Source organism: Prunus avium, chromosome 2 (assembly GCF_965620075.1).
Source record: "Prunus avium chromosome 2, drPruAviu1.hap1.1, whole genome shotgun sequence".
In the NCBI taxonomy this organism is placed as follows: Eukaryota; Viridiplantae; Streptophyta; class Magnoliopsida; order Rosales; family Rosaceae; genus Prunus; species Prunus avium.
In genome coordinates, this window is record NC_142285.1 from 23,894,086 (window position 1) to 23,907,844 (window position 13,759).

The window sequence follows — 13,759 nt, forward strand, 5'->3', positions numbered from 1 at the left end:
TGAAATGGAATAAGCATTTGAGCCAAAGTTCAGAGTGTGCAATCATGAAGCAATCTACTTCCCAAACTTACTAACAAAATAGAAACACAAACAAATAAAAGAAAGAAAGAGTAAGAAAAACAAAGAGAAACAACAAGAAATTCGAAATTACCTTGGTTGGAAAATTGTAACCCTAACACAAAAATAAAATAAATAAAATTAAATAAAAGAAAGTTTGAGTCTAGAGAAACTCCACTTTGAAGCGATTAGGACGACAACAAACTTCTTCTATTCACCTTGGATTGCCTCCCAAGAAGCGCTAAGTTTAAAGTCTTTTGCCGGACTTCCAACATACCATGGTCACTTAGGGGGTTTTGGCTCAATCGCCTCCTTGTGCCGAACATGAAGTTTCTTCAAATCTCTTTGCCATCTAATCAACCCATTTCGTATTCTTTTCTTTTTATGCGCATGAGTAGATTTCAAAAGCAATTTTAAGCGCTTTTCAATACGTGGATTAGATGGAGGAGGCACATATTTAGGATCGGGTGGCCTTCTCATTTGAGTAGAAGGAATGACATTGAACATATGATTGGTACTTGGAACATGGATGCTCAGCTTGTCTTCCTCTAGTACTTCAAAAATAGAATAAGACATTAGATTAATTGAAGCACCTAAATCAATTAAAGGTTTCTCAAACAATTTATCATCAATTATACAAGGAATTGTGAAACTTCCTAGATCTTGTAAATTGGGAGGAAGCTTCCTTTGCAAAACAGCAGAAACCTCTTCCGTTAATGCAACAGTTTCGTATTCCTTGAGCTTGTTTGCATCCAAGAGAGGAATGTTGATTTGCACTTTTTCGGAGATTTCCAATATGTCCTTGGCGTGTTGAATTTTTTTGGAACTCATAAGCCTGTGAGGAAAAGGAGCATGTAAGATATCTTCATCAGTAGGTTCACGACTTACCTTCTCCTTTCTTGCCCTTCTTGCAAGTTCATGCTTTGGGATCCACTCAGGTGAAGATGCTGCTTGTTTATCTTCCCCCTTGTTGATTTCATCCTTTTCCTTAGGCCCAATCACTTGCTCAACCTGCATTTCATCAACATTGTGAATCAAATTTTTAGAACCATCAATTTCACCAATTACCTTACCAGTTCTCAAGGTAACTGCTTGAACATGCTCACGCCCATTTGGTATCACTGTTTGCCTAGGCATCATCCTAGCTTCCCTTTGACTCAAAGCTGTGACAATTTGCCCCACTTGATTTTCTAGATTGGCAATGGCCTTATCCATTTTCTGCATGTGAGTATCATTCCTCTGCATGTGAGTGTCATTCCTCTGCATGATGAAACTCTCTGTGTTTCTAACCATTGAAGCAACAATTTCTTCCAAAGTTGGTCCTTGAGGTGGTTGGTAAGATTGACTAAGTGGTGGTGGATTATAATATTGGGGTTGACCATAAGGTGGACAAGTATTATGTTGGCCTTGATATGGTTGATATGACACTTGTTGAAAATTTGGATTGTCGGTCCACCAGAAGTTTGAATGATTTCTCCACTCCGGATTGTATGTTTGTCGGAAATATTCATTCATAGGCAACTCATTATGAAATGAGCCAAAAACATTTGCTTCCTCCATCACAAATTTATTGGAGTATTCTTACATAGTAAGTTCCACAATTTCAGTTGCGGCTGCCATTGGAGATGGTGGAGGTGACTCCTCGGATGTTCCTGTAAGAAAAAGAAACAAAAACAAATCAAGATAAAATGAAACAACAATCAATAAACAAAAATAAAACTAAGTACTCTAAACATACTCAAACAAAACAGATAAGCAGCCGTGCCAGTTCCCCGGCAACGGCGCCAAAAATTGTTGCATTCCTAAAAGGATACAATTTAATGTGCAAACAACCAATTAAAAATACCCGCAAGTGCACGAATCTATCGAAGTATAGATTATGTAAGTACGGGGTCGATCCCACGAAGAACTTGTCGGCTTCCTATAAGTTCTAATTTGAGTACGTAAAGAACACTTAATTAACACACCACAAATGCACAAATGAAAGAGGGAAACTAGAAATGAGTAAAGAAGTGTAAAAGAAATGCAACAACACAAGAAAACTAAAGAAAAACACAAACAGCACTTTTTATCACCATTTTATCACCCTTTTATCACCTATGAACAGTGCTACAGCGACCGGTCGTGAGGCAGAAGCGACCGGTCGTTTTTGGGCAGAGTCGAAACTCAAATTTTGACGTTAAAAGCGACCGGTCGTCAGGTAAAAGCGACCGGTCGTTTTTGGGCAGATTCGTTTTCTCTGTTTTTCAGTTTCGACCTCTGTCCAGTGTTTTGCCTATAACTTTCCAACCGTACGTCCAAAATTCACGTTATTTATACGGTTGGATTCAGCACAGAAAATGGAAGAACACAGCGCGGACCAAAAGTCCAAAACAATTACGGAAACAAATAAAATTCAGTAACAAAGACACACCACGTGTCAAACACACAACTCACACACACATTGGGGGGGGGGGTTTTGATTTGTTTCAAGTGACCTATTTCTATTGCAAGAAAGTAAATGGACTTTGAATTTAAATGAGAATTGCAGAGATGAAATATCAAAGAGTGGAATTAAAAAGTAACAAACACTAGGGTTTCGGAATCCACCCTAAACAATTCTACCCAAGTTCATGAATACTCAAGTGATGAACTCTAAACGTGTTGATGAAAATGTTCGCAATCAAGGCCATGGGTCGTGGCTCAAGACGCATTGATTCTCTCTAATATACGTAAAGTGCATGGTTCGTGCTACAATACTTGTGCCCTCCCCATAACCGAACCTAGGTATGGTTCGTACTTTGATTCAATTACAAGGAGAACCCATTAAGTTCAAAGAGAATATGAACATCACAAGAATCCTAATAGCATGGTGTTTACATTAGGTATTCAAGAAATCAATTCACATGGATGATTCTTACTTCATCCATTTATTGCTTAGGATAACATGAAGATACACATAATCCCAACAATCTCAAGAAGCATGCTTTCAAAGATGGCCAACCAAGGAAAAACACACATCAAGGATAGATTAATTTGGTGAATTGGAATTCATCAACAATATCTAGAAATTCATACACTCAAGTATCAAAACAATAAGGTAATCATGTTTAAGGCTTCAACCTAAGCCCTAGCTATGGAGTTTAGTTGCTCATACTTATTCCAAATACAAATTCAAAATAAAATTAGAAAGAGTTTACAGATTTTGAGAAAATGATGAAAGCTTCAAGATCATCAATGGTGGAAGTCTTCTTCTCCACTTTTCTTGGCTGCACCTTGGCTTTCTCCAAGCTCCAAAAACTCTCCAAAATCTGCTCTCAATGTGTAGAATTCAGAATTGAATTGCTTTCCACGTTCAAAGGCTCCCTCCATATCTGATTGCCAATTGCTTTTGCTCCTTTTCCCATCTTTTCCTACTCACACTTTTAATATAAAACTCATTCTTTCTCTAAAGCTTTTGCCCATTGTCCCCTTGCCATTATGAAGCATTGACTCACAAAGATGCCAAATACTTCAGAAAATATCTCTTTTACAAAGGTAATTCCTTGTTACCAAGAGTTATGGTAACAAGAAATTAAGATGACACAAAGGAGGTAAAAGCTGGCCAAATCCGGATTTCCAGAGCTGTGGTAACATGCTGGATTGGTTGGATAGGCAATACTTGTCCAATGGAGCTCAAATTTGGATATGTTGTAGTTAACATCCATTGGAACAAATCTCATGAAGATCATGACCTCATCCGAGCACCAGAGCATGTTGATCCCAGGCCAAGAAGTTGACCTACGAAAATGAACAAAAACAGAATTTATAACTAATAATGCACTTTTAGCTCATTTTCATTCCAACCAAGGTAAAATCTAAGAAAACACAAAAAGGAAGTAAAAAGCTATAAAATGTCAAGAACTAACTCAAAATAGTGGGTGAATAACATGAAAAATCATGTATAAAAATGAACCGAACAGTATTTAAGAAACCAATTCACATGGATGATTCTTACTTCATCCATTTATTGCTTAGGATAACATGAAGATACACATAATCCCAACAATCTCAAGAAGCATGCTTTCAAAGGTGATCAATCAAAGAAAAACATACATCAAGGATAGATTAATTTGGTGAATTGGAATTCATCAACAATATCTAGAAATTCATACACCTAAGCATCAAAACAATAAGGTAATCATGTTTAGGGCTTCAACCTAAGCCCTAGCTATGGAGTTTAGTTCCTCATAATCATTTCAAACACAAATTCGAAATATAACTAGTAAGAGTTTACAGATTTGGAAATGATGAAAGCTTGAAGTCTTCAATGGTGGAAGTCTTCCCCCTTCTTCCTGCGGCTGCACCTCCTTCTCCTTCCTTAGCTTTTAGCTCTCCAATCTGCTCCTCAATTGTGGAATGATGTAATGAATCCCATACCCCCGTTGAAAAACCTCTCCAATATCAGATTGCACTTCCCTTTTGCCTCCCTCTCTCCTCCTTTCCAGCTTTGCTTTTAGTATTATATTTCCAAAATCTTCACCCATCATCCTTTGTCTCCTTTGTCATGATGAAGCCTTGACTTCACAAAGATGCCAAATGCTTCAGAATATATCTCTTTTACAAAGGTAATTCCTTGTTACCAAGAGTTATGATAACAAGAAATTAAGATGACACAAAGAAGGTGAAAGCTGGCCAAAATCGGATTTCCAGAGCTGTGGTGACATGCTGAATTGGTTGGATAGGCAATACTTGTCCAATGGAGCTCAAATTTGGATATGTTGTAGTTAACATCCATTGGAACAAGTCTCATGAAGATCATGACCTCATCCGAGCACCAGAGCATGTTGATCCCAGGCCAAGAAGTTGACCTACGAAAATGAACAAAAACAAAGTTTATAACCAATAATGCACTTTTAGCTCATTTTCATTCCAACCAAGGTAAAATCTAAGAAAACACAAAAAGGAAGTAAAAAGCTATAAAATGTCAAGAACTAACTCAAAATAGTGGGTGAATAACATGAAAAATCATGTGTAAAAATGAACCGAACACTTACTATAGATTTGAAGCGTATACATGATTTGGGAGTGCAAAAAATAGCGGTTACAACAATAGAGCCCCTAGGATGTCTTCCCGGCATAACTTCCTTTCTTTCATATCAAAACTGCAATGAATTTGCCAATATGGCTTCAATGTTCCACAACCAGATTCTGCTTCAAAAGTTGGAAGAGTTGAACAAGAAGACAAAGAATTCTGCATTTGTCGACTTGGATCTCTATAATGCGTTTATGTCCGCATTGAAGCCCCCAAAACATCATCAAGGTAATAAATCCCTTTTCCGCGAACGCTAATTGATCCCTTACTAGTATTACTTTTGGATAGTGCTATTTGTTTTACATTTACTGATCACTTTGCTCACCACCTTTCTAATAAAAGTAGGTACCATCATGTGAGTCCGTTTTAAATACGTTTATAAGCTGGTGGTCAGTAAATGTGTGGTCCTACTCATGTATATATGTCTATACTTGATCACATTCTTTTTTCGATAGCAGGATATTTGGCATTCCAGATTAACACACTAAAGCCATGTTGTGTTGGGGTGAGCAATGAATACTCATGCGGAAGTGTGGATCAGACTGGTGCAAAGAAGTACATTGTATGCGCTAACCCTGATGTTTCTTTCTTTTGGGATACGGTACACCCTTCGCAGAATGGTTGGCATGAAGTTTATGCCGCTATAAAACCTTCTCTTCATCAATTGCATTCGTGATGTATAGTGTAGTTTAAACTTTGCCCCTAGAAGGTTGGATTGCATGAGAATCACCCAATATATCATTTGATATGAAAGAGACTAAAGATAGGGTTGGATTGCATGAGAATTGATCAATGTTTTCTTTGCATGAGAAGTAGTAATTAATTTCAAACAATATGATTTTAAGCGAACCTAGCTTGAATAAGAAAGAAAGTGATACTAGAAAACCTTAATGGGCATCAACGCTTAATAAAATGCATTCGCAATCCATAGAAGAGGTTCACTACAGTAAACACCATGAGAAAATTAATGCACGTTCGAATGCCAATTTTTAGGGGACATATCATGGCTATTGATCTGAGTTGCACTATCTCTGTGGTAAGTGAGGAAGGGGCTGCCAGAACAAAGGTTACAAACTCTAACAACTATACCACACTAGGCCTTTATACCCTGAAACTACATCTTTGTATAAGAATTCTATGTAATTTCCAATTCCTTCATCCAAACGGAGGGTACATAGCAACACCAACAACTCAATCACTCAAAAATCACATTAGAAGGGAAGGTTCTCCTATTCAACAATATCTTCCAAATTGAAGAACAATACATACAAAGTTATACAATTTTTCAAGAATTTATATCCACCGTCTCACTTTCTTGTCAAATATCCCTCCTCCATATGTAGAAATGAAAATCTCAACAAGAAGGGGAAATTGCATCCAAAAAAATAAGGTGACTGGAACGTTGGCGAGGAAAATGATTGGAATGACAATCCATAGTCTTTCATGAAGCATAAGGAAAAGAACAAAAAGCAACCATCATGGAAGCGATGGAGATCAAGAGTCTTGACATGCCAATTATCATCTTTGTGGGTAAGGATTTGAGGAAATCGTCTTCTGCATATCGGGATGTAAGGATTCCCAAAAATATCAACACTGAAGTTGTGGAAGAAAAGAGTGATATAGCATCTGAAACTATAAAAACCATAAACCTCTTTTCATCTAAGAACAAGGGAAAGCCTGTTCCTCCATTGTTTCCACCAGGAACCCTGAAGGCTGCAGCAAACATGATGGTAATAGTGAGAGCACCTACAACTGTACAAGAAGTTGCTGTATCTTTCATCCACTTTTCTCCTTCTTCCTTCAGTTTATTATGGTTCTGGGTAAATAGTGTTGGAAATTTGGCTCACAATTAGGATGCAAGTGAAACAGGAGGCGACCGGTCGCTGGGCATTGGCGACCGGTCGTTTTGAAGCAGATTCGAAGAAGCTGGAAATCGCGACCAGCGACCGGTGGCTTTTTGGCAGAGTCTTCAGCGACCGGTCGCCAGTGACGGGCGACTAGTCGCCAGATGCGCTGTTTCATTTTTTCACTCGTTTTTCAAGTTGTCTTCACATGTGCTTGTTCCCTACCTAATCCCTTGGGCCTCCAAAGAGTATTAGGGGTTCTAAGAAGTCTAGCAAGGTGCTGGAAAAGCTGGAGCACCATTGAATGATGTTTGTTGACTTGCTTCAAGGAGTACCTACCCTATGACTCTAGATAGGGTGGCTGAAGGTGCAGCCACTAATGACTAGCCTTTGTTCTGCCCAAGTTGTGGTCCTAGTCTGGAAACCAAGGGGAGAACGTGGGAGGAAAAGATGGAGCCTTCTCCTAAGTCCAAAGGCTTGTGTATTAAAGGGAAGAGGAAGCAAGACAGCAAGGGAGTGGTTAATCTCAAGGAGTGGTCAAGTAGCTGGGAGCTATTGTGTCCAAGAGGTTGAACTTACCAAGGGAGGAAGAGAGAGAGAGGGCAATCGGTTCAAGAGGGAGCTGAGTTGGGTCTTGAGAGTCTAGACACCAAAGGAAGGAAACACCAAGTGTGAGAGATTGTTCACAAGTGCATCAAAGTGTTGAGCAAGGGGTGAGAGAGAAAAGAGAGCTTGGGAGAGAATAGAGTTCTAAGGGGGTTTCTTTGTAAACCAAAGTTGTAACTTATTCTTTCATTAGTGAATTTCTCAAGGGGATCACCAAGAGGATGTAGGCAATTGTTGAACCTCTAAAATACTTGTGTCACTTTGTGCTTGGTTGGTTTCTCAAGTGTGTGTGTGTGATTCATCCATCATTGTGTGTGTCACAAAGTCCATCAACAACAAGATAATTAGGGGAGTGAGTAAAAGTGTTTGTCCATTTTCACAACAAATAGTTCATGGGGTCTAATACCCTGTTTATTGAAAACTCCCACTCTCGAGGGTAAAACTACAATTCTTTTCACCTCCTGCATTTCATTAAACAAATAAACCTCAAGTTCGTTGTGGCTACCAAGTAACTAACTCTAGAATCACTGCTTTTATGGAAGGCAACATAACACATGAAAGAAATACGACAAGGAGCATTGTTGACCACAACGTAATAAAGCACGCCATGATTTCGTTGTTTTGCTAGTTTACTACCTATTTTTTATGAGGCAATAAATTTTTTGTAGTTACTAGATATTAGTTTGTCGTGATCTCACCTCGTGCATTTCGTTAAATAAAACCTTTGAATAAGAGAATGCAAAACACAACAAGCTCCTGAAGAGTTTTGTAAAATTATTAGACATAAACAAACTAAAAAGCAAAGCTACCTGACTGTATACTCCCGTGCATACTAGCTAAACGCAAACCCTACGCAGCCCAGTAACATCCCCGCCTTGTGGCTCCAAACCCATGTCAAAGTTGAGAATTGGAGCCAAGTCCTTGTGGTAGCTATGTACATGGGCCAAAAGATGACGACTGTCACGACGACAACTGATTCCACACCGCAAAACAAAAAATACAAAAAATGGAGAGCTGAGTGGAAGAACTGGGAGGGGGGGTGGAGGAAGGGGAGGGAAGGAGGGAGGCCACTGACCCACAAGAAGGCGGCAACATGGTTTTTCTTTTGTCTTATCCTTAGGGTTTTAAATGAACTCTTAAATTTTCTTTTGTTCGCCTATTAATATAATAAACGTGAATAAGGTTTGGGCCTGCAACTTACTTCATGTTACCTAGAATTTTAACCTGTGTTTCCCAACTTGAAACTAAAGAGCATTTTACCCTTATCAAATATGCCTTACAATATTTCTTGGCATATGAAATATGTGGGTGTGGTATCACGTTTTTAACCTTTGGATGAATTTTAATAGACATGTTTAGAATTAAAACAAGTAGATTGTAGCAGAGAAAAATGTTTTCATGAGTCCGAATTGCCTCCTTCCCAAAATCATTCAACCATACCGCAAAACCTTCCCATCCTCTCATCTAGGGTTTGTAAAACAATAGAGAAGTCAAGAATAGTTTGATGAGCTTGTATCCATCAACACGATGGAACAACTATTTATATTAGCAAAACAAATGTATCAGTTACAAAGATTACATCGTATCCCCTATATAAGTGGGAGCCAAAACTATACATTTGAAATACAAATAAAAACCATATCAGATTACAACTGAAGAAGTTCATACAGACTAAGACTCCTTCTCCACACTTGTTACAGAATTTGAATTTGAACAAGCAGATAAGCTTTGTCTAACATCCCCCACAAGCTGACAGGACGAGAAACAATGGGAAGCTTGGACACCAAGTATTTGAACCGCACAGTATACAACCCTTTGGTAAAAAGATCAGCAATATGATCTTGTGAACAAACAAAATGAACAAGCAATTCTCCTCGAACCACCTTCTCTCGAACTTAGTGATAATCAACCTCTAAATGTTTGGTTTGAGAATGAAACACACGATTGGATTTACCATAGCAAGATAGGGCACATTATCACACCAAATCTGGGTAACCAATTTGCTGGTGTTTTGTTCTTGCTGGTTGACTAGTTATCATCTGATTGTTTCTGTTTATTGTTTTGATTGATTTTCGCACATACTTCACTTTAGTTGTTGCTAGCACTGGGAATGCCTAGATTGATGGATCCTTCCGAGTGCCTAGGTTGTCACTTAGTCATCTTCTTGGTTTCCAAGGGCTTGAGATTTGATTGGTGAATGAATGAGTATTCTGCTGTGTGTTCTTAGGTTTATGACTAGTTGTCATATTTCTGCTAGTTCATTTGATCATTGCCATTGTTAGATCTATTTGATTAGGGGATTTGGATCTGTGTATTCGGTGTCTGTTCATAGGTCTATGACTAGTAGTTGACTAGTCATATTGTTACTAGGAAGAATTAATCATTGTTGTCTTACATTTGTCCATTGAGGTTTTAATTTACCCTTTCACCTAATGTAAGATCCCATATCGACCAATGGAGAAGGGGTCGATGTGCCTTATATGTACATGCCTGCATCCATCTAGCACGAGGCCTTTTGGGAGCTCACTGGCTTCGGAGTCATGGGAACTCCGAAGTTAAGCGAGTTGGGGGCTAGAGCAATCCCAGGATGGGTGACCCATTGGGAAGTTGCTCGTGAGCTCCCAAAAATAAAACCGTAAGGGCAGAGTGGGGGGCCTAAAGCGAACAATATCGTGCTACGGCGGAGCCGATCCCGGGATGTGACAATTTGGTATCAGAGCCACTCTGCCGTGTGGCGCGAGTGTGCCGACGAGGACGTCGAGCCCTTAAGGGGGGTGGATTGTAAGATCACACATCGACCAACGGAGAGGGGGTTGATGTGCCTTATATGTACATGCCCACATCCATCTAGCACAAGGCCTTTTGGGAGCTCACTGGCTTCGGAGTCATGGGAACTCCGAAGTTAAGAGAGGTGGGGGTTAGAGCAATCCCATGATGGGTGACCCACTGGGAAGTTGCTCGTGAGCTCCCAAAAAAAACCGTGAGGGTAGAGAGGGGGGCCCAAAGCGGACAATATCGTGTTACGGCGGAGCCAATCCCGGGATGTGACACCTAAGTATCAACTTCAGTTTCCTTTGATTGTCTTCAAAACTATGCAATGATAAATTATTACTTGCTCATGAACATTAGTTGTACGTCATTATTCTTGATGCAAACAAATAAAAAATAAAAACAAAACAAAACCAAATCGACGTAATATTAGAAAATGCAAAAAGTTTGATAAAATAAGAAAAAATGATTTAAATTGTACCAAATAAAACCATAGTCTGAGTTTTAAATCACAACATACCTGACCAAGCGATCTTCGTTCGATTACATTGTTCATTTCCTTCATTTTGAACTTTTACCCAAATATCACCTTTCAAAAAATTATAGTAATAAACCTCAATTAATATATTTTGAATTACTATTTCTACTACAATTATGGATATCTTTTGTCATAATTGATTTGGATATATATTTTTATGTTGTCCACATTTTTCATATCCCCTCATGTTCATATTCATCTACATGTCCTCTTGGATAACATAGTGAAAACGCCGTTAAATAGAATATTAAAAATAAAAAAAATTCATGAAAACTTCAACGACCAAATTCATATGCTTCTGAATATTTTGGAGATTTGATCCTCTCAAAATGTGTAAATTATCATCAAATTATAATATTACAAGATTCCTAACTTGTAATGATAAATTATTGGAAAATGGAAATTATAATTAGTTTGTCAGATCATGTTCCTCTCTTTGCTTGGCACAGTTTCCTCCTGGTGGAAACATGGGGAACGTGAATGGCTCGATCATGTTGCACAATTATTAAAGATTCCCCATCTCCGGAGACTCATGTTGCACAATTATTTTGTCAGATCATGTTCCTCTCTAACAGAAGCTAACTCCAAGGATAAAATACATTGAAAAACTTAAACTGATTCTGATTTATTATTTTTCCTATTAATGCATATTTTGGAGGTTTGTGTTAACTATGGAGAGGAAGAAGTGACGAAGAAAGAGAGAAAAGTAAAGCTCTGTATATTCTCAGAAATTGTATCTTTACATGATGAAGAAATGAACCAGACCCAAGCTTATATACACTACAAGAAAACAGGCATTTATGGCGTGTAATTTACGGGATGCATTTGTAGCGCGCCGTAAAAGAATACTTTTTATGGCGTTCATTTTAGGAGCGCTGTAAATGAAATTTCCATACATCAGCTTTTCTCACTTAATAATTGTTGCCCGCGAAAATCCTCCCCCTTTCCCTCTTAGAATTTTCATATTCCCCGAATACCCTCCCCCTAATTTTTCGTGTAGCAGCGCTTCTATTTTTCTTCCAGAGCCCTCTCTGACCCTAAACTCACTCACTCTCTCTCTAACCCAAAACCCTCTCTAGCTCTATCTGATTCCAAATCCCTTTTATTCTCTTTAACCCGAAACGAGCTCATTCTTTCTCATCTAGAAATCCTCTTCGTTCCCAAACCCTCTCACGACTGCAATCGCAAGGTAACGCTAACTCTCTGTATCGCTCTTTTATTTTCCAGATGTTATAAAAAAGTTCTTTCAATTTAGCCTTGCGGAACGTCTCGGCTGCACTCTCAATTGGTTTTACTAAATTTTGTAGAACGTCACTAGCTACGAAGTTTCAAATTCTTTCAATTATTTCAATTTATGTGCTACAAAGTTTCAAATTCTTTCAAAAGTTTAATTTATATTTAGATTTTTTATTATTCATTTTGCTGAATCTAATGGTGCTTTGGTTTGTTTTTAGAAGAGGTGCCATGTGATTGGTTGAAGTTGGAGAAAAAGCTGGGTGAGAGGACGGTAGGAAAGAGGTAAAAGTCAGCTTCTTATACAGTTTTAAAAATAAAAAAAATTGTTGGCTAGTATGTTCAATCTGAAGATTCTTCTAATTGAATTTGATTTAAGAACTGCAATTATCTGCTCTAATTTCTTTTTCATGTTTCATTATTGTTTTACTTTTGATTTTTTCCACTACAAGAGAGCCATGTGCGGAAGATAGCAGGTGTTCGACTGATCGTGTGGATCTGCCTGAAAATGGTGCCGCCCAAGTGTTCAATGAAAGGTCTGAACACAGCGTTTGAGGCAGTTGCTTTGTTTTGATTATGATTCAGAATTTTTTTCCTTTCTGATTTTAATATTCCGTTTTTATTTTTTTAATCCTCTTCCTCTGCTGCCAAGGATCAACGCCACTACCCCATGACCACTGACTGCTCCACATTTTGGTAAGAATTCTTTCTTATTCATTTCAGTTTTAATTTGTTTTGGTGTTTGGGGTCGAATCTATCTTGGTATTTGGCAGAAATTTAGGTTTTAAAAACTAACTAAATGAGAATTTCAATTTTATATATGTTTCATATTGATTGCCGTTTAGTTTTAGTTTTAGATTTGATCTTTGGTTCATGTTTATTTATGATGAGTTATACGCTGAAGATCAGCAAGTAGTTGGTTGAGTCCCTCTTTATTTGGTTACAGGTCTGGTTTCTTATGAAAAAACATCTTGCAATTTGAAGATGACACAAACAAGGAAACACAGCTTCATTATCAATCTGATTTCTGTGTAGTGTGTTTCCTTGAACATAAGTGAGGCTACTTTCTAAGGTTAAGTATAGAAACCTTGCAGGTCTGGATGAATTTTGTGAAGAACCATCTGGCATGTTGATGCATTGTCCTGTGAAATTTATGTGTACATTATGATTTAATGTAGGGGGTTTCACTAAAACACCCAAAATGGGGGCTGAAATTATAAAAAAACCCAACACCCAAAACACTTTATAAACACACCCAAAACCCATCATTACACACACTCAAAATCCATTTATAAACACACCCAAAAAATATACAATTGTTGATTTTGGGGTTGATTTTGGGTGTATTTCTATGTTTAAATAGTGTGTGGGTTTTTTTATAAATACATGCCTAGGATTGGGTTTATTTATAATAATCTATTTAATGTAATTATGGCAGATTGCTGGTAGACAAAGGTGGTATGCATGATGTCAACTGCTTAGAACGTCCACTATTTCTTCATGATCAGCAGTTTGTCAAATGCAGGAAATTATCTCCAATCTGAATTTGAACCAACATTTAATTATCTTGTTTTTATATTTTAGTATTCTAATTGCTGGCTATTCTGGTGTAGATGTTGAAATTTATTGTATCTGGGATCGCATAAAGTTTATTTACTT

The 13,759-nt window shown here is 37.9% G+C and overlaps 1 protein-coding gene, 2 long non-coding RNA genes and 1 pseudogene across 3 annotated transcripts in view; 2 read left to right on the plus strand and 2 right to left on the minus strand.

Moving 5' to 3' along the window:
- The window catches only part of LOC148296675 (GDSL esterase/lipase At5g03610-like), a 29,741-nt gene extending 23,955 nt beyond the window's left edge, over positions 1-5,786 (plus strand). Inside the window, exons 7-8 of the mRNA XM_088247716.1 lie at positions 5,078-5,338; positions 5,569-5,786. Coding sequence (XP_088103842.1) covers positions 5,078-5,338; positions 5,569-5,786 — 479 coding nt within the window. The remainder of the gene's footprint in view (positions 1-5,077; positions 5,339-5,568) is intronic.
- On the minus strand, positions 2,582-5,059 carry LOC148296676 (uncharacterized). Its single transcript, XR_015833370.1, has 2 exons — positions 4,313-5,059; positions 2,582-3,816 (listed from the first exon to the last, which is right to left on the minus strand). It is a non-coding gene; the product is annotated as an uncharacterized LOC148296676 (long non-coding RNA).
- Positions 5,787-6,403: 617 nt separating the features above from the next.
- Positions 6,404-7,132, minus strand: LOC148296677 (uncharacterized; annotated as a pseudogene).
- Positions 7,133-11,803: 4,671 nt separating this feature from the next.
- On the plus strand, positions 11,804-13,271 carry LOC148296678 (uncharacterized). Its single transcript, XR_015834030.1, has 4 exons — positions 11,804-12,056; positions 12,322-12,385; positions 12,553-12,796; positions 13,047-13,271. It is a non-coding gene; the product is annotated as an uncharacterized LOC148296678 (long non-coding RNA).
- The last annotated feature ends 488 nt before the right edge of the window (positions 13,272-13,759 follow it).